The 19,053-nt window shown below is 46.5% G+C and overlaps 1 protein-coding gene across 2 annotated transcripts in view; it reads right to left on the bottom strand.

The window, feature by feature from the left end:
• LOC140737766 (integrin alpha-2-like) overlaps positions 1–19,053 on the bottom strand; it is a 167,874-nt gene that overhangs the window by 67,835 nt on the left and 80,986 nt on the right. For both annotated transcript variants that reach the window (XM_073064396.1, XM_073064395.1), the window contains exons 5-7: positions 15,880–15,994; positions 8,461–8,588; positions 539–687 (exon numbers count right to left, since the gene is read on the bottom strand). In XM_073064396.1, coding sequence (XP_072920497.1) covers positions 539–687; positions 8,461–8,588; positions 15,880–15,994 — 392 coding nt within the window. The remainder of the gene's footprint in view (positions 1–538; positions 688–8,460; positions 8,589–15,879; positions 15,995–19,053) is intronic.

Here is a 19,053-nt window from a genome sequence, read left to right as displayed (position 1 = left end):
AAGCCAGTGTTCAAAGGCAAGAGCTGCTTCAGGGTCTTGGGGGTCCAAATCTAAGCGTTCTGTATTTAACTGATGTATAACATTTAGATTGTAGCAATAGGTTATCATGTTTACACACAAGATGGTTTCCAGTTGTCCATGTGCTACAAGTACACAATGAGAATTTGAAGTGTTCAATGAAATTTAAGAACAAATAAAATAACTGTAGGTCAGATAAAAGTTTGGTATGAAATGTAAACAAGTACATTATCATCTGTAAACACAAACAAAGATTATCCTAAATCTGCACCTTGCACCAGAATCTAACACCTTACCAACAGTAGATCTTGAAGGAAAGAGCAGCATCCCTGTCCTAGCCTTGTTATTCTTTTCCTACATGTGGGAGGCCCTGCTTTGAATTGGTAGCATGATAGGAATGTAGTCAGTCACAGATTCATGCAGCATGGAAAGTGGCTCTCAGCCCACCAAGTCTATGTTGACCCTGCAGTTACAAGATATCCTTTCATAAACAATTTCAAAATATTTCAAGACGAATTACCTTGCGTACTCAATTCCACCAGCAGTGTTTGTTTCTTGTCCTTGCTTTTGAGTGATATGTGCAGCAACCCTTTCGACTTCAGCTGTTGTTTTGTAAGCATTCAACTTGAAATTAATTATTGCATCTTCACCATATTGTACAATGGACACCTTTTAAATCAAAATCATAGAATTTACAGCTGAACACAGAAGACTATTTCTGATATGGGTACCATGACCTACTCTAAAACCATGGCAAATTTAGATCATTGGCAGAAGGTCATTGACAGGAAATTCTGCCACAATAAACCTGACAATAACACAAAAGCAGAAAAAACTGTAGATATTGCAAATTTGAAATGAAAGCAGGAACTGCTGGAACCCACAGATCAGGCAACATCTTGTGATGAAAAGAAAACATTTCCATTAACTCTGTCATCTAAGTGAATGCTGAGTTTTTCCAGCATTTTTTGCTTTTATTTTACTGGACACAATACTCTTCTGTCAAATTCTTTAATTTATCTTAAGTCTATATCCCTTTGAAGGTTATTCAATTTTAGCCCAAACATCTGAATAAAGTCACTTCAGATAAAATAAGGAAAACAAAAATGACTTGTATTGATGAAATACTTTCAATATGTCGAAATCTCTCTCTTCATGGAATCCTGGTGAAACCCCCGTGGTTTCCTTGGCTGCACAAGCCTAGAGAAGACAAGATTAAGGAGCATTCCCACCCCAAACCCATTTGTGAGGATGCTGTGTAATTCGCTACCCTGTTACAAATTAATGGCATGAAATAACAAACAGTACACCACATACAAGTAAAAGAAAATCTTTACAATTCTTAATTTGACTAAAGGGTTAGTAAAGAAAAGAACAAAAAAAAGGGACAATTTTAATTAAACAGTGTAATGTGCACCGATCCTCAATTAATCTCACCCTGGGCTTCATCGAATCATGGTCCCACTCTGGGTTGAATCCTACTATCGCTTCTCTCCTGTGTCTTCCCTCTTCATCTCCTCCTGAACAAAAGCCCTCAAGCCCAACCTTAGTGTCCCTTACCAGGGAAACCTCCCCTAAACATCCTAATTGGATGACACACACTTCTCCTCATTTCTTATCTTCAACAATAACCCAAACAAGCTGAAAACAAGCTGCTCTTACAGAACTGCCAAAATGAAATACAAAGAGCATAACAGTAAAAATATGAACCAGGGCATTACACTCCCTTTACCAAAATAAGTATGTCCTCATGACTTTGAAATAATTTGTCTTCTCATATTAATAACGCTGCTTTCAAAGAAATTTTGTGATGTCAACACCTCCAATCCATTTGTAAATGGTAGTGATGTACCTCACAAGGGGAATATCGTAACACCATGTTCCCCCGGTGTTACATAAGTCAGCTTATCTGGGGGTCTCCTGATTCCTTGAGACCTCCTTATTCCATCATCTACTTCTTCAGTTTCAAACACTCCTTGGGATACTTCTGGTCTATATGGCGACGCCTCCCCGGTCTATCACTTGTGCTTTCCTGCAATTCGGATTCCTCTGCCACTCGTCTGAGCTCAGCTTCATCCCCTTCATGGTCCAGCTGCAAGCCTGCCTGAACACTGCTAATCCCCACCCCATTTCAGCTGCCTCAGTATGAGAAAGATTGGGAATCTCTTTCTCAATTATTGGAGAGTTGGCGAAAGGCAGCATATACCACAGCCTCATTTCCTCATCCTCCGAGTATGTATTCCATTCAAGGGCAGGCGCTGGTTTAATCCTTCCTGCTGCTGGCCCTTCAGCTCCCTCTGCTACCCCCATATTGCCGCAGAGTCCATAGTCCTCACCTCAAACTTGGCACTACAGAGATCGTCATTCAACTTATCCACCACGGGCTATTTCAATGCCAGGAACAACTAGTGCATGGGATAGTTTTTCCTCAGAGGGTGACGGCCTCTGGCTGACAATGGTAACAGGTCTCAACCCTATGCCCTGACCCTGATATAGGACACCCCCAAGCCCTCTCTTCTTGCATCCGTATGCAGTACATATGGCAACCGGGGGTCTGAAAAGCCAGCACAGGCACTTTGGTGAGCAGCTCCTTCAGCGACTGAAAGGCCTCTTCACATTTTGCATCTCACCTCGCTCCAAAAGGCAAGATCATCTTTACCTTCCTCTCTTTTTGTCCTCCTCCCTTTCTTCCCCAAAGGAGGGTAACTGCACAGAAGCTGATTTAAAGGGTGACTCACTTTCGCATCGTGCTTCACAAACCTTCAGTAGTACCCATAGAAGCCAAGGAACAAGCGCAAAGTGTTCACAGCCTGGAGCCTTGGCCATGTGCTCACTGCCTTTATCTTAGGCGAATCTATAGCTATTCCATCCCGTGAAACTATCTGCCCAACATAGTTGACAGATGTCTTGCAGAACTGGGATTTGTCCAGGGAAAGTTTTAACCCTTCAGCTTTCAGGCAGCCCAGCACCTTCAGTTTCTCCAAGGTGAACCCAAACACTATGAGATCATTCAGGTAAACCAAAACCTCAAGCAAGTTCATATCCCCCACCGTCTTCTCCATGACATGCTGGAAAGTTGCAGGGGCTCTTGATATGGCCTGGGGCATCCTTTTGAACTGGAAGAATCCCAGCAGACATACAAATGCCATCTTCTCTTTGTCAGCTTCACTCATAGGAATCTGGTATATTCACTCCTCAAGTCCAGCACACTGAACCACTTCACACCACTCAGACAGGCCAGCGCATCTGCGATCCTCGGGACCGTATATTGGTCGGGGATGGTACACCTGTTCAGAGTCCTATAGTTCACACACATCCGTACCTTCCCATTCTTCTTCCTGGTCACTAATATTGGGGACGCATAGGGGCTTCAGGACTCAGTGATGACCTCAGCTTCCTTCAGCTTCCAGAAATGCTGCCAAACATCTTCCACCTCTGCAGGTGCCAGTCGTCTCGACTTTTCTCTGAATGGGATGTCCTTGGTCACCTGGATATTATGACGAGTGCTCTTAAAACAACCCACATCAAATTCATCAGTAAAATAAGAGATCTTCCAATTTCAACATCTTCTCCATCAACCTCCTCTTCCAACCTCGAGGTACCGGGGTGTCTTCAAAGTTGAATGACTCAGCAGTCGACTTTCCCCTTTTCGGACAGAGTTTCTCCCCGGCTTGTCTCACAGGGACACTAGACATGACTGTCACCGGGAAGAGATATGCAGGGGCATCCCTCACTGGAAGGTGACCTCCCTCTTCACAGTGCTCCTGACAATCACTGTCATCCTGTTCACCTGTACAACCGAGGGCTTCTGCAGTTCGGGCCTCACCAATACAGCAGGTAAGCCTGACTCCTCTTTGTGGTCTTCCAGGGCATCTACCAAGAAGGCCTCTGTCCCATGCATTCGGGAAATTTGGGGTTTTCCCACTCTCGTTACTTCCCCAGGCTGTAACACAACTGGTTTTAACTGGGTGAACCACACAGTCCCTCGTCTAAGCTCAAAATCTGTCCTAATGTGGCCATGGACTTCTTCAAAAGCAGCTCAAAACACCGGCTGAATGGACAATATTTTCAGAAAGCTCTCTCCAGCTGTCTCCTTACAGGCTCCCATTAGCCTCCTCACAATAGGAGTATTTGTCCCCACAAGAATTGAAACACCACCCTTCTCAACAGGGTCAGGACAAACCAGCACTGATGTATCAAGGACCTCAGTCACTCCCACATCGGCCTCCGAAAACTCCAGCTTCAACGACATCATACGGATAATACCCGCACTAAGACCCCAGATCAATGGCGTCAATGGTAAACGTGTCAAATACCGGTTGTAAAACAAATGGTACAGCAAAGTGACCTGCGAGCCTGTGTCAAGTATGGCTCTAGCATAAATACCCTCTGCCATACACTGGAGCTTGACACAACTAAGCCTTCGGGAATAGGTTTTTTTTGCTCTAGGGTGTTTCCCCGTGTCCCCCCCCACCCCACCCCGAGTCACCAGGCTGCTCCCTTACTGGGTCTCTTCCAAGTTTCCCAATGTCCCCTCTGCTTACATACCCAGCGACTCACTCTCTGAGGGGTTTTTCATAGTTCACACTCCCGCCTTAAGTGTCCCTCTTCACCAAGATTATAACAGGCGATACTGGCTGCTCCCCTTCTCGAGGGACCACGGTCACTAGCAGCCATCTGTGTAGTCCAAACCCTTAAGGGGTTGGCTTCTCCATCAGCTCTATCGTACGGGATGGCCGTACCCGCTAATAGCAAGTGGGCGTCTCAGCTCTCAACTCTGCCATGATCTCCTTTACCACTCCCCGGGGTGGGCTATCTGTAGTCACTTCAGCACAGGGGACCGTACCCTGTGGTAGAGCCCTCTACCAATGCATTCCCCTCCTCCCTTACTTCTCTGATCAGCACACCAAATGGGGGGGGGGGGGCATGCCTTACGAGACAGTTGGAGACCCCAAGTGATCAGGTCCTGCCTGGGACTGGGTGGCTTTCACTATTTGGTCCAATCTTAACTGATTCACCAGCCATCTGAATGGCCCCTTCTACACGGCTAGCAATTTAGCTGCCACTCTAGCTGAAAAATGCAGGCAGAAAGCTTCTCCCCTTCTCCTGAAACATGTTCTGAAACCCTGTTGTGAGCTCCACTGGGCTTCCCCCGTGCCAAACACATTTTCTAGTTCTTGCATGTAGCCGCAGGGGTAGCAAAGGGGTTCTGTGATTTACGGATCTCACTACATCAGCAGCCCAGCCTCTCAAACAATCGCTGTCTTTTTACATCACCAGAGCACTGCCACTCATCTAATGTCTGAGAGGTCTGCTCCGCTCAAGTCTCACGCTCCTCTTCCCCCTCGGGGTGGGCTTCACCCAAGAACATTCTCAGCTTTCGAGAGCTAGGACTCTGTGCCTGGACACTGGGCCATTTATTTGCCAGGGAGGCAAGGTCTGATACCAACTCAGACATCTCACTCTTCACTGGGGTACTCATTAGACATTTCAAATCAGACCACTCCTTCCCCTCCCTCCGCCGAAACAAGACTAACCTGCCTCTCCACCCCCAGCTAAGGGAGACTCAGCTTGCGATTCAGCCCGCTGTCATACACTCTCCTCCCCCTGGAACGTATGGACCGACCACAGCCCCCATGTTCTGGGGCCTCAATAGTACCAGGCAGTTCCACTGCCGTTACTTGTGCTGGTCTGAACTGAAAACAAGACCTTTGCCATTTTCTCAAACCTCCACTCCACAATCATAACTGCTCCTATGGCTTTAATACTACTCAAAGTTCGAATTAACAATTCATCAGGAATACAAATGTCTATCCCACTCTACACACACATATTCATTACCAGTAACCCATGGACTCACACCACTGATTAACCTCTACAGCATCCATAACCACGTCCCGCAATCACTTTACCCAGACAATAGCTCAGCACAGACTTAAACACACAACCCACTGGATCAATGCTCAATGCAATCTCATAGCATCCAATGAAATCAATCCTGGACAAGCTCCCACAATGAAAGCCCCTGGTTTCCTTGGCTGTGCAAGTCTATTGTAACCCAAGTTAATTAAACCTAAAGATGTAACGTTAGCAAGTTCCACCTGCGGAGGGATGAAAAGAAGGTTTAACGATTTAAAAAAACATTTTAAAAAAAAGGCTTGTGAGAACAGGGTGTGGCTGACAGTGGCAAGGACAAAGACAGCAACAATTAGAAGCTGAAGACATGAACTGTTAAGAGCAGAATTAGTCATGAGTATCTTTACCCTACTAACTTGAGAACCTCAGGGTGAAACACCTGGAGGAGAGACAACAGCAATAAAAGATTAATCACAAAGTACACTGCAGATGCTGAGGTCCTAACGAAGGGTCTCGGCCCGAAATGTTGACTGCTCATTTCAACGGATGCTGCCCGACTTGCTGAGTTCATCCAGCTTGTTTGTAAGCAATAAAAGATTTATTGAAGCTATGGCTATAACACGCAGCAGCTTTAATGAGACAATATCAGCAGAGACGAGTGTCCAAAATCTCCACCGTGTAGTCGGGAATTAGTTCTGTAAAATCATACTAAGGGACTTGGTCAAGTTTTTGTACAAGTTTGTGAATTAACTTCCTGTGGATGATCAACTATTTCATCCAATGAGCCAAGAAACAAGATGGTGAGCTACCCAAGATCGAAGAACCAACATGGGAACAAAATGTTTAATGACGCAGAGGATTTAACACAGTTGGATGTACAAGCTTATTTTCATTCAAAGAATCCAAAATTGATTTTCTGCAAGAACTGATTATTTTTGCCAAGACTTTGATAAGTTACGAAATGAGATTTACTTTGTTTAAAAGCTGTGATGCTGGAGAATTGTTAAAGAAGTTTAACTCCTATATCTATATCTTTGAATTTTAATTATAACTTGTAGATAAAATGTCTGGAACTGAACTGAACTGAAGTTAACCATAATACTAAAGAATAGGAATTATATTTGGTTTTTCTAAATAACAAGGGATAAGTAAAAAGGACAGTTTAGTCTGTAAACTTTTAAATAGGGAATAACACTAGATCTAATTACTTAGAGATTACAGTAATAAAAGAACCTCACTGATTCTAATTAAAAAGGAATTTGTTGTGGGTTGATATCTAAGATTTGGAACCTAAACAGAACATTGGAATTTTGAATTATTGTTGCTCATGTAAATATTTTATACATGTTTTTTTTCTTATAAACAAAACTTATTTCCAGAAGTGTGTGGTTTCTAGTCACTGTCTCCTTCCGGTAACTAGAAACTTCTGATGGCCTACTAGTACCTATTGTAATTTGATTTTCTCAGAGAGTGCAGGGACTAATCACACAAGACTGGTGCTACACAGGTGTTACACTAGGAAAGACAATCTCAGGCACTGCCAAACTCGTGAGATAGAGGCACGTTCCCACCCCAAACCCGTTTGTGTGGATGCTGTGTAATTCGCTACTCTGTTACAAATTAGTGCCACGAAATAACAGACAATACACCACATATGATTAAAATATTATCTTCATGATTCTTAATTTGATTAAAGGGTTAGCAAAAAAAGAACAAAAAGAAAGAAAAGGGCCCATTTTAATGAAACAGTCTAACATGCACAAGTTGGAGCTCACAGTTTCTAGAAGTCACCATTCCTCAATCGATCTCACCCCGGGCTTTGTCGAATCATGATCCCACTCTGGGTCAAATCCTACGACCTCTTCTCTCCTGCATCTTCCCTCTTCATTTCCTCTCGACCAAAAGCTTCCAAGCCCAACCTTAATGTCCCTCATTAGAGAAGCCTCCCCTAAATTTGACCATCCTAATTCGATGGCATCCATTTCTCATCTCTTATCTTCAACAATAACCCAAACAAGCTGAAAACAGACTGCTCTTACAGAACTGCCAAAGTGAAATACAGACAGCATAACAGTGAAAATATGAACCAGGACGTTACACTGTTCTACAAATTGACATTAGCAGACTGCGCCTATGGTCTCCAGAGATGATCTCATTGAAATATACAAAATTCTTATAGGGTGTAATAGAGTGGATGTAGGGCTGATGATTCCCCTAGCTGGGGTGTGTCAGCGAGCAGTCAGCTAAGCAGAACTTGATACCCAGAGTTTGATATCTTCACCTAGGTTGCGATGAATCTTTGAAATTCTCTGTGGAGGCCCACTGACTCTATCCAAGAGATAGACGGACAGGGTTTTCGATATTAAGGGAATAAAAGGATTAGTGCAGGAAAGTAATAGGAGAGTAAACAATTAGCCATTAGCTGAGTCAACAGTTCCTTCTCTCCAACCACAAAGATCCTTGATCCTCTAACAAGTTGCTTGTTGCTTCAAATTCTGGCATCTGCAGTCTTTTGTGTCTCCAGCTCCTCCTCCTATTTCTTATATTTCACTTACAGACAAAATTGAGAAAAGCAAATGCAGTTACCTGAGTTTTCTTAGGACCAACATCTAAGCTTCCTGTTAATTTTTTAAGGAAGTTTTGGACTGGTTGCCACGGCCAGATACTGTTGGATCCGTCCAGCACTATTACAAGATCCATGGCTGATGTACAAGCTATAAAATAAAATAAATTCAATACTGTTAGTTCAATAAAACTGTCTGTTTGCACTATACGAACCTATATAGACAGCACAATGTGTTGTCTGGTCAGCCAGCTCAGTTAATGCAAATATATATTAGATAGAGTTGCTCTGGTTGCTGAAGGTGACCCGGGTGCATGGTGGTTAGCACAACGCTTTATAGCGGCTGCAACATGGCTTCAAATCTGCCGCTGTCTGTAAGGAGTTCATTTTCCCCATGACCACATGGGTTTCCTCCAGCTGTCCTGGTTTCCTTCCACATTCCAAAGAGGTACAGGTCGGTAAGGGTTACCAACTTGTGTGCATATCTTGTTGGCCCCGGAAGCACGATGACAACTTTGGACTACCCCGAGCAGACTGTGTCGGCATTGATGCAAGTGACACATATCACTGTACGTTTCAAAGCGTAGGTGACAAATCAAGCTAATCTTTGAATCTTTATTTTTTAAGGTAATAAGTACAGTTATTTATTGACAAGACTTTTTCTGCTCAAGTAATACAAGCTAAATTATACACACCCCCACCCCCACCCAGCCCTGGAAATAAACAAAGGAACTTTGAAAGTTTTGCCTGACGTTCCTTTGTCAGCTTCAAGGAACAACAAACCACCTTAAATACTCAAGCTAAAGTAGGGCCTGAGTTTTGTTTTTATATAAAGTGTTTGAAATGTTCTTGATAAACAGCTTTGGGAAAAATAAATAAGAGGTCTATAGCAGGATGAAGCGTTATCCTCATACAACTACTTTTAGTATGTACTCTAATTATTAATTTGACAAGAGACTGGCGCACAGCATAGATGTAAAGTTAGTGTATTCAAATCTAGTTTAATGCAAGGAGTCAGACCAGAAAGATAAATTACCTCAGAACACTGATTGAACATTGTTGCCTTCACAGAGACGTATTGAAAGAAGGGCAAGGCTGCCAAGCCTGTATTCCAGGGTATAGAATCTAAAGGCATAAGGAGGGTCATGTATGAGATGAAGTAACACTCACTATAACTGAAGGAATCCATTACTGGGATAATGAAAGAGATATCCAAGAAGGCTCTTCAAATGATGCCATATGGGAATAGCTTAGAAACAGAAAAAAATGTACTTAAAAGCCTATTAGTCAGCAGGAGATAGAAAAGCAGAGGTGTAGAGAAATTGCAGAGGGCTGCAAGAACAAAAACGGTGGAGGAGTAGGGGATTTCAATTACTCAGTATTAATTGGGATCACTTTAATGTGAATTTGTGGTGGGATGACATCTTTAAAGTGCATTCTCGAGAGGTTTTTTTTGAGCCAGTGCATAGATTGTCCCACTAGAGAAAGGCCAGTCTTACAATCAACCCTTGGTAATGTGGCCAGGCAAGTTGTTGAAGAATTGTATATTAGAGCATTTTTGAGATTGTGACCATAACTCTGTCTGTTTCAAGGTAATTATGGAAAAGGATAAGCATAGTCAGAAATTAAGTCCCAAAGCTGGGAGAAGGTTGGTTTCATTATCAGAAGAAAGGAGTATTTGCTATTTGCAGTTAAGTCTACATAAGACAAGTGTGAGTGATTCAACAGTAAAATAATGGAATCAAAAGGCAAATTAAGGAAGCACAAGGGCCCTGGCGGTTAAGATATTGAGAGCTGCATAAAGAAAGGAAGGAAGGAAGGAAGTATGCAGAGAATTCAGACCATGAGAGGCTCTGTTTGGAATACAGGAACTATAGGGGGCACGTAACAATGAAATTGGGAGAATCAAGAGGGGCATAAAATATCAAAGGTGGATCTGATCACAGGAAATCCTGAGGCATTATCCAAAATGAGTTTGGGAATAAGAGACAAACAAGAGAAAATCTGCAGACGCTGGAAATCTGAGCAACGCACACAAAATGTTGGAGGAACTCAGCAGGTCAGGTAGCATCTATGGAAAGAAGTACAGTTGACGTTTGAGGCTGAAACCCTTCAGCCATCCTGTCGAAGGGTTTCTGCCTCTAACATCGACAATACCTTTTTCGATAGATGCTGCCTGGCCTGTTGAGTTCCTCCAGCATTTTGTGTGTAAAGCTTGGTAATAAGAGGCAAGGATAATAGTAGAATATTACTTTTGTAATCTGGAAGCCCATGGAGAGTGATATACAACATAGCGGTATTGTGATAAAAACTGTTGTCATAAGACATGGGAGCAGAATTAGGCCATTCAGCCCATCGAGTTTGCTCTGCCATTCCATTATGTCTGATCCCAGATGCCACTCAGCCCCATACACCTGCCTTCTCACCATATCCTTTGATACTATGATGGATCAGGAAACGATCAACTTCCTCCTTAAATATACCCATGGACTTGGCCTCCACTGCAGTCTGCGGCAGAGCATTCCACAGATTAACTACTCTCAGGCTACAAAAATTTCTCCTTCCCACTGTTCAATTTGAGGTTGCGCCCTCTAGTTCTGCATAGCCCCACCATAGAAAGCATCCTCTCCACATTCACCTTATTTAGTCCTTTCAACGTTCAATAGGTTTCAATGAGATCCTCCCACGTTCACCTAAATTCCAGTGAGTACAGGCCCAAAGCTGCTAAATGCTCCTGATAGGTTAACCCCTTCATTCCCAAAATAATTCTTGTGAACCTCCTCCAGACTCTCTCCAATGACAACACATCCTTTCTGAGATATGTGGCCTAAAACTGTTGACAATACTCCAAGTGCCCAGTGTCTTATAAAGGTTCAGCATTATCTCCTTGTTTTTATTTTCTACGCCCATTGAAATGAATGCCAACATTGCATTTGCCTTCTTTACCACTGACCCAACCTGCAAATTAACCTTCTGGGAGTTTTGCACGAGGACTGTTAAGCCCCTTTGCACCTCTGATGTTTGAATCTTCATTACCATTTAGGTAATGAAATAATGAATTAATGACCATTTAGGTAATAGTCTGCACTATTTTTCCTTTTTAGTAAAATGCATTATCATAAATTTCCCAAAGCTATATTCCATCTGTCACTTTTTTGCCCATTCTTCCAATTTGCTGTACGTGGATACAGGTCATACATACGTAGCTACATGTATTACACCCTTGTTACTTAACTCAGCTTTCTCTTGCAGTCGTTCCTCAGTGAGCTGTAGAAAACCCATTCAGAGGATTTTCATTGCTGTCATTGTTAGCTTGTTTCAAATTTGGTGAAAGCTAACTAACTTCTTCCATGAAACTCTTCTACATTCTTCAAGGAAGAAACTGATAGGTTCCAATACTGATCAAGCAGGGATAAGTGGGTGGAATATTATTGTACGTTTGATGCAGGCTGACAGCAAAGACAGTAGATAATATCATCAGGCTGAGTCAGTGGTAAAGAAGGCAAATGTAATGTTGGCATTCATTTTGAGGGAACTAGAATACAAGAGCTAAACTGATGTTGGGGCTTTATAAGACATTGGTCAGACCGAATTGAAGGATTGTAAGCAGCTTTGAGCCCCTTATCCAAGAAAAGATGTGCTGGAATTAAAGAGCGTCCAGAGGACACTCACAAGAATGATTCCAGGAATGAAAGGGTTAATGTATTGAGAAGCATTGATGGCTCTTGGCCTGTACTCACCGGAGTTTAGAAGAATGAGGGGAGATCTCATTGAAACCTATTGAGTACAGGTAGTCCCCCAAGTTACGAACGTCCGACTTACGGACAATTCGTACTTACGAACCGAGGAAGGAGAATGCCGTCCGCCATTTTAAGTCATTGCCGTTGACACTGTGTTGAGTGTTTAACTTTGTATTTGGCTTAAATTTTTCTTAGTAAGATTCACCCTGACCCCGCCCCCCTCTGTTCCGGTCGGCTGGTGGCGCAGTCAGATCAGCACCGGGCTTGAGAACGGAGGTTCCCAAGTTCGATTTAGTGACAGACCACTCCCGTGCCGGGTCGATGTCGATCCAGTGACTCCCGTACCGTCCGTGCCGGGTCGATGTCGATCCAGTGACTCCCGTACCGTTTGTGCCGGGTTGACGTGGATCCAGTGACTCCCGTACCGTCCGTGCCGGGTTGATGTCGATCCGGTGACTCCCGTACCGTCCGTGCCGGGTCGATGTCGATCCAGTGACTCCCGTACCGTCCGTGCCGGGTCGATGTCGATCCAGTGACTCCCGTACCATCCGTGCAGGGTTGACGTCGATCCAGTGACTCCCGTACCGTCCGTGCCTGGTTGATGTCGATCCAGTGACTCCCGTACCGTCCGTGCCGGGTTGACGTGGATCCAGTGACTCCCGTACCGTCCGTGCCTGGTTGATGTCGATCCAGTGACTCCCGTACCGTCCGTGCGGGGTCGATGTCGATCCAGTGACTCCCATTCCGTCCGTGCCGGGTTGATGTCGATCCAGTGACTCCCGTACCGTCCGTGCCGGGTTGACGTCGATCCGGTGACTCCCGTACCGTCCGTGCCGGGTCGACGTCGATCCGGTGACTCCCGTACCGTCCGTGCCGGGTCGACGTGGATCCGGTGACTCCCGTACCGTCCGTGCCGGGTTGACGTGGATCCGGTGACTCCCGTACCGTCCGTGCCGGGTTGATGTCGATCCGGTGACTCCCGTACCGTCCGTGCCGGGTTGACGTCGATCCAGTGACACCCGTACCGTCCGTGCCGGGTCGACGTGGATCCAGTGACTCCCGTACCGTCCGTGCCGGGTTGATCTCGATCCAGTGACTCCCGTACCGTCCGTGCCGGGTTGAGGTCGATCCGGTGACTCCCGTACCGTCCGTGCCGGGTTGACGTCGATCCGGTGACTCCCGTACCGTCCGTGCCGGGTTGACGTGGATCCGGTGACTCCCGTACCGTCCGTGCCGGGTTGACGTCGATCCGGTGACTCCCGTACCGTCCGTGCCGGGTTGACGTGGATCCGGTGACTCCCGTACCGTCCGTGCCGGGTTGATCTCGATCCGGTGACTCCCGTACCATTTGTGCCGGGTTGACGTGGATCCAGTGACTCCCGTACCGTCCGTGCCGGGTTGACGTGGATCCAGTGACTCCCGTACCGTCCGTGCCGGGTTGACGTGGATCCAGTGACTCCCGTACCGTCCGTGCCGGGTTGACGTCGATCCATTGACTCCCGTACCGTCCGTGCCGGGTTGATGTTGATCCAGTGACTCCCGTACCATCCGTGCCGGGTTGACGTCGATCCCAGTGACTCCCGTACAGTCCGTGCCGGGTTGACGTCGATCCGGTGACTCCCGTACCGTCCGTGCCGGGTTGACGTGGATCCGGTGACTCCCGTACCGTCCGTGCCGGGTTGACGTGGATCCGGTGACTCCCGTACCGTCCGTGCCGGGTTGACGTGGATCCGGTGACTCCCGTACCGTCCGTGCCGGGTTGACGTCGATCCGGTGACTCCCGTACCGTCCGTGACGGGTTGACGTGGATCCGGTGACTCCCGTACCGTCCGTGCCGGGTTGACGTCGATCCGGTGACTCCCGTACCGTCCGTGCCGGGTTGACGTGGATCCAGTGACTCCTGTACCATTTGTGCCGGATTTATGTCGAGCTCGCAACTCAACCTCGTAAAAAAAACACTGCCACCTCCAGTTTAAATTCCTACGCGGAATATTGTGGAGGATCAAATACTCAAACCCAGCGCAGCTCCCACTTGTCCCATTTAACCTGTCTCAGTGCGGTGCAGTTTAGCACCCAGGGAATTCAGCGCTGTGGTCCTTAAGACCCAGCAGACCTCGGGAGCCGGCGCAGGTCGGGACCCGCCGCCCGCAGTGTTTCTGTTCCATTGACGGGAAGTGATCGCGATTGAAAATAAAGTGGAAATAATAAAGCGTTTGGAAAGATGTGAAATGCCATCGGTCATTGGAAAAGCGTTAGGCTACAGTCACTCAATGATCAGAACAATTTTAAAGGATAACAGATAAAGTGAGAATAATGGAGCATGTGAAACGCCCTGCCCCAATGAAAGCTACAATTATTACTAAGCAATGCAGTGGTTTAATTATTGGAATACATACATTTCTTAAGTGTTTTATATGCATAGAAAGGTAAAATACATACTATATACTAAGACAAACGTTTGACTAACTAACGCTAAATAATACCGGATGTACTTGTTCCGACTTAAAGACGGACTCAGGAACGGAACTCGTATGTAACCCGGGGACTGCCTGTATTGAAAGGCATAGATAGAGAGGATGCTTCCTACAGTGGAAGATTCTAGGAGCAGAGGGCACAGCCTCAAAGTAAAGGGACATCTATAGAATACATTGCCAAAGACAGTTGTAGAGGACATGTCACTATACTTAAACTGAATTTTGATAGGTTCTTGGTTATTCAAGGTGTCAAAAGTTTCAGGGAGCAGGCAGGAAAATGGGGTTGAGAGTGATAATAAATCATAATGTAATGGCGAAGCAGACTCAATTGGCCGAGAAGGCTAATTCTGATCCTTTGCCTTACAGTCTTACGTCATAGAACAATCCAAAAGATAGGGAGGACAGAAATCACATGTAGGCAAACAACAATAGCTGTAGCAAATGTCAAATTAAACAGCAAGGAAAGGCCAAATTTGCAAAATCTATGGTAACGGAAAACAGGACAGAAATTTGTATCGGATGCTAGTTACAGAGACCAATGAAACTGAATATGTAGAGCAAGTCTAGTGACCAGGTGTTCAGTACTTAAGATCAGAAACAAATTTCTCCCTGGAGGTCCTGAAATGTCAAAATGACAAATGTGTCAGTTTTGCTTCTGTAAGCCAAGACCCGAGTCCACTGATCCTCTACAGCGTGGCCCCTGTCATAGAAACAGGGGTCAATTTACCAAACAGCAGAGTCTGTAGGGGAATTCCATGTCAGGTGGAGGGAGACAGGACTTTGAAGAACTTGGTGTAGCTGAAGAAAGTACAACAATTCTGGAGGAGCAAAAGAAAAATATACAGATATCTGGTGCATATAATGCACAGGTATTTGTAGTAACTAGGTGGCGCACTTTTCTAAATTTTTTTTTAAAAAATGATCTTCATCTGGTATAAGGATCTGCTATCAACAAATGATGAAATCCAAATAACATTAACATGAGGTATTCTGAAAAAGAAAGCCTAGTAAAATGAAAGCCTTTTAATTTTTTTTCTCTATCCCAATGTCTGCCTGCAGCAGTTTGGCAGAGATGTTGTAATCAAAAAATAATCAAAAAACAATGAAAGTTTAAAAATTTGAAGATGAATTTTAAAATTCTTTTCAGTAAAGTTACTAAGCATCTTCCAGGTATATATCCACAATATCTGAATTAATTCAAAAGACCTTACGTATTTAAAAAGCTTACATTGAATAGCAGGCGAGAAGGTTTTTGATATTTGGAAATTTGAATTAACGTCTGTGCACAATCCTGTTGGATAATACAGCCTGCCACACTTCTGCGCCCATAATGGAGCACACACCTGAGAGAAGAAACACATTTTATCAACAGCAGCAATACAACAGCATATCTGTACAGAGAAAGAGAAATAAAAATATCACCTCAAGCTGATGAACTACCATTAATAGGTTTCAAGTTTAATTATCATTCAACCATATGTGAATATAGCAAAATTTAAGTGTTCCTCCAGGCCCAAGGTGCATATCTGGAAATGATGATAAAACATATCTAAAGGTACAGAAAAAGGGAGGAAGGAAAGTGAGGACAAAAGGGAAGACTTATGATGGGTTGGAAGGGTTAATGAATAAGACGTTCTGGAACTTCCATTTCACCCATTCGATCTGCTTCTCAATGAGTCAAGGGTCAGGGTATTAGAGTTCAGGTACAGTACATCTGCTTTTATATTGTTCAGTGATACAGTGTGGAGTAGGCCCTTCTGGCTCTTCAAGCTGCACTGCCCCAACAACCCCACAACCCTGATTCACCCTAACCTAACCATGGTACAATTTACAATGTTGTGGCGACCCACTTTCTGTGCACGCGAACCGGCTCACAAATAGCCAGCGCGCGGGGAGAGACTTTGGTAATGCACCTCTGACGTCATTTCCGCCCGGAGAGGGCGGGCGCTAGGGATTAAATGCCAGTGCCGCGAAGTTTAAATAAACTAGTCTCGAAACGACTAGTTGCGTGTCGTTGTCTCTCGCTCTGTATGTAGTACACCACTACATCGGTGACCCCAACGGTCCAAACGGGATTTGGGCCAAAGATGACCGACTCTTCATCTGTTCACGCAGTTTCGCTAAAACTGCCAACTTTCTGGACGCTGCGACCACGTGTGTGGTTTAGCCAAGCAGAAGCCCAGTTCCAGATTCGGCAGATATCCTCTGATTCCACACGTTACTACCACGTGGTGAGCACCCTTGACCAGGAGACGGCCGCCCAGGTTGCGGATTTCATACAGTCACCCCTGGAAGAAGGCAGATATGCAGCATGCAAAGCGCTGCTCATTGGGACCTTTGGCCTCTCACGGCGTGAGCGGGGTGCCCGCCTGCTTCACCTGGACGGTTTGGGAGACAGGCTGCCATCAGCATTGATGAACGAGATGCTGGCCCTGGCTGACGGACACAAGCCCTGCCTCATGTTCGAGCGAGCGTTCCTAGAGCAGCTGCCCAAGGACTTACATCTGCTGCTGGCCGACGCAGATTTCAGCGACCCCCGGAAGGTGGCGGCCCGGGCAGATGTGCTGTGGAAAGCCAAGAGGGAGAGCATGGCATCTGTCAGTCAGATTACCAGGCCACGAGCCCAACAGCGGACCAGACCACGCCTGGCAGGGGGGCACACACAACACAGAGGCAGGAGTGAGGAGGACAGTGAACGGTGGTGTTTCTACATCCAGCGGTGGGGCACAAAAGCCTGCCGTTGTCACCCGCCCTGCAAGGGCCAGGGCCAGCTGCCGCTAATGACTATGGCGGCTGGCCACCAGGACAGCCTCTTGTACGTCTGGGACAAACAGTCAGGAAGCCGCTTCTTGGTCGACACTGGAGAGGAAATCAGTGTCTTGCCCCCGACGGGGTACAACACCCACAAAAGGAAGCCAGGACCCACCCTGAGGGCTGTAAACGGCAGCACGATACAGACCTACGGCACCTGCACAGTGCAGCTGCAATTCGGCGCCAGCCGGTTCACGTGGGACTTCACACTGGCCGCCGTGGCCCAACCACTCCTGGGGGCGGACTTCTTGCGAGCTCACAGCCTGCTGGTTGACTTGCAAGGGAAAAGACTGGTACATGCCGAGACTTTCCAGACGTTCTCCCTGGGTGAAGCCAAGTTGCTGGCCCCACACCTGGACTCCATCACGCTGTTGGACGACAAATTCACCAGAATCCTGGTGGACTTTCCATTGATTCTGGCACCGCAGTTCATGGCAGCCATGCCCAGACACGGGGTACAGCACCACATCCCAACGCAGGGACCACCCCTCCACGCCCGCACACAAAAGCTCCCCCCGGAAAAGCTCCATCTGGCAAAGGAGGAGTTCAAGAGGACGGAGGAATTGGGGATCATACCGAGGTCCGATAGCCCAAGGGCCTCCCCCCTGCACATGGTGCCCAAAGCAGCCGGGGGTTGGAGACCATGCGGCAACTACCACAGACTGAATGAGGCTACAACTCCAGACCGCTACCCCGTGCCGCACATACAGGACTTTGCAGCAAACCTGCACAGGGCAAGAATCTTTTCCAAAGTAGACCTCGTCCGGGGATACCATCAAATCCCGGTGCACCCTGAAGACACATTACCTCCAACAGTGGCCCCCAGTTCACCTCCAGCCTGTGGTCGGCTGTGGCCAGCCTGTTGGGAACACAGCTACACTGCACTACTGCCTACCACCCACAGTCGAACGGACGAGTGGAACGCTTCCACCGTCACTTGAAGTCTGCTCTCATGGCCCGCCTGAGAGGACCTAACTGGATGGATGAGCTTCCCTGGGTCCTGCTTGGAATTTGCACAGCGCCCAAAGAGGATCTGCACACCTCATCGGCCGAGTTGGTGTACGGTGCACCCCTGGTCATCCCAGGAGAGTTCATACCAGCCCCAAAGGGGGCAAGAGGAAGAACCTGCAGCAGTCCTGGACAGGCTACATGAAAGGCTGGACAACCTGGCCACCGTCCCGACGGACGGACCCTGACCCATGTACCCAAAGACCTGCAGAACTGTAAGTTTGTGTTTGTATGAAGGGGCGGACACTGGGCACCGTTACAGTGGCCGTACGAGGGGCCGTTCAAGGTGATCAACAACGGGTCCACATTCGTGCTGGATATTGGGGGGAGAGAGCAGGTTTTCACGGTGGACCGACTCAAACCAGCCCATGTGGACTTGGCGCAGCCGGTCGAGGTTCAGGCACCGCGGCGCAGAGGCAGACCTCCCAAACAGAGGCTGATCCAGACTGTGGACATTGGGGGGTGTATCGCTGGTTCTGCGGGGGGGGGGGGGGGGTTTATATGGTGACCCACTTTCTGTGCTCGCGAACCGGCTCAGCGCGCGGGGAGAGACTTTGGTAATGCACCTCTGATGTCATTTCCG

This window comes from Hemitrygon akajei, chromosome 13, assembly GCF_048418815.1.
Source record: "Hemitrygon akajei chromosome 13, sHemAka1.3, whole genome shotgun sequence".
NCBI classification, from domain to species: Eukaryota; Metazoa; Chordata; class Chondrichthyes; order Myliobatiformes; family Dasyatidae; genus Hemitrygon; species Hemitrygon akajei.
Note: the sequence above shows the minus strand (reverse complement) of the source record. Positions and strands in the feature narration are given on the sequence as shown.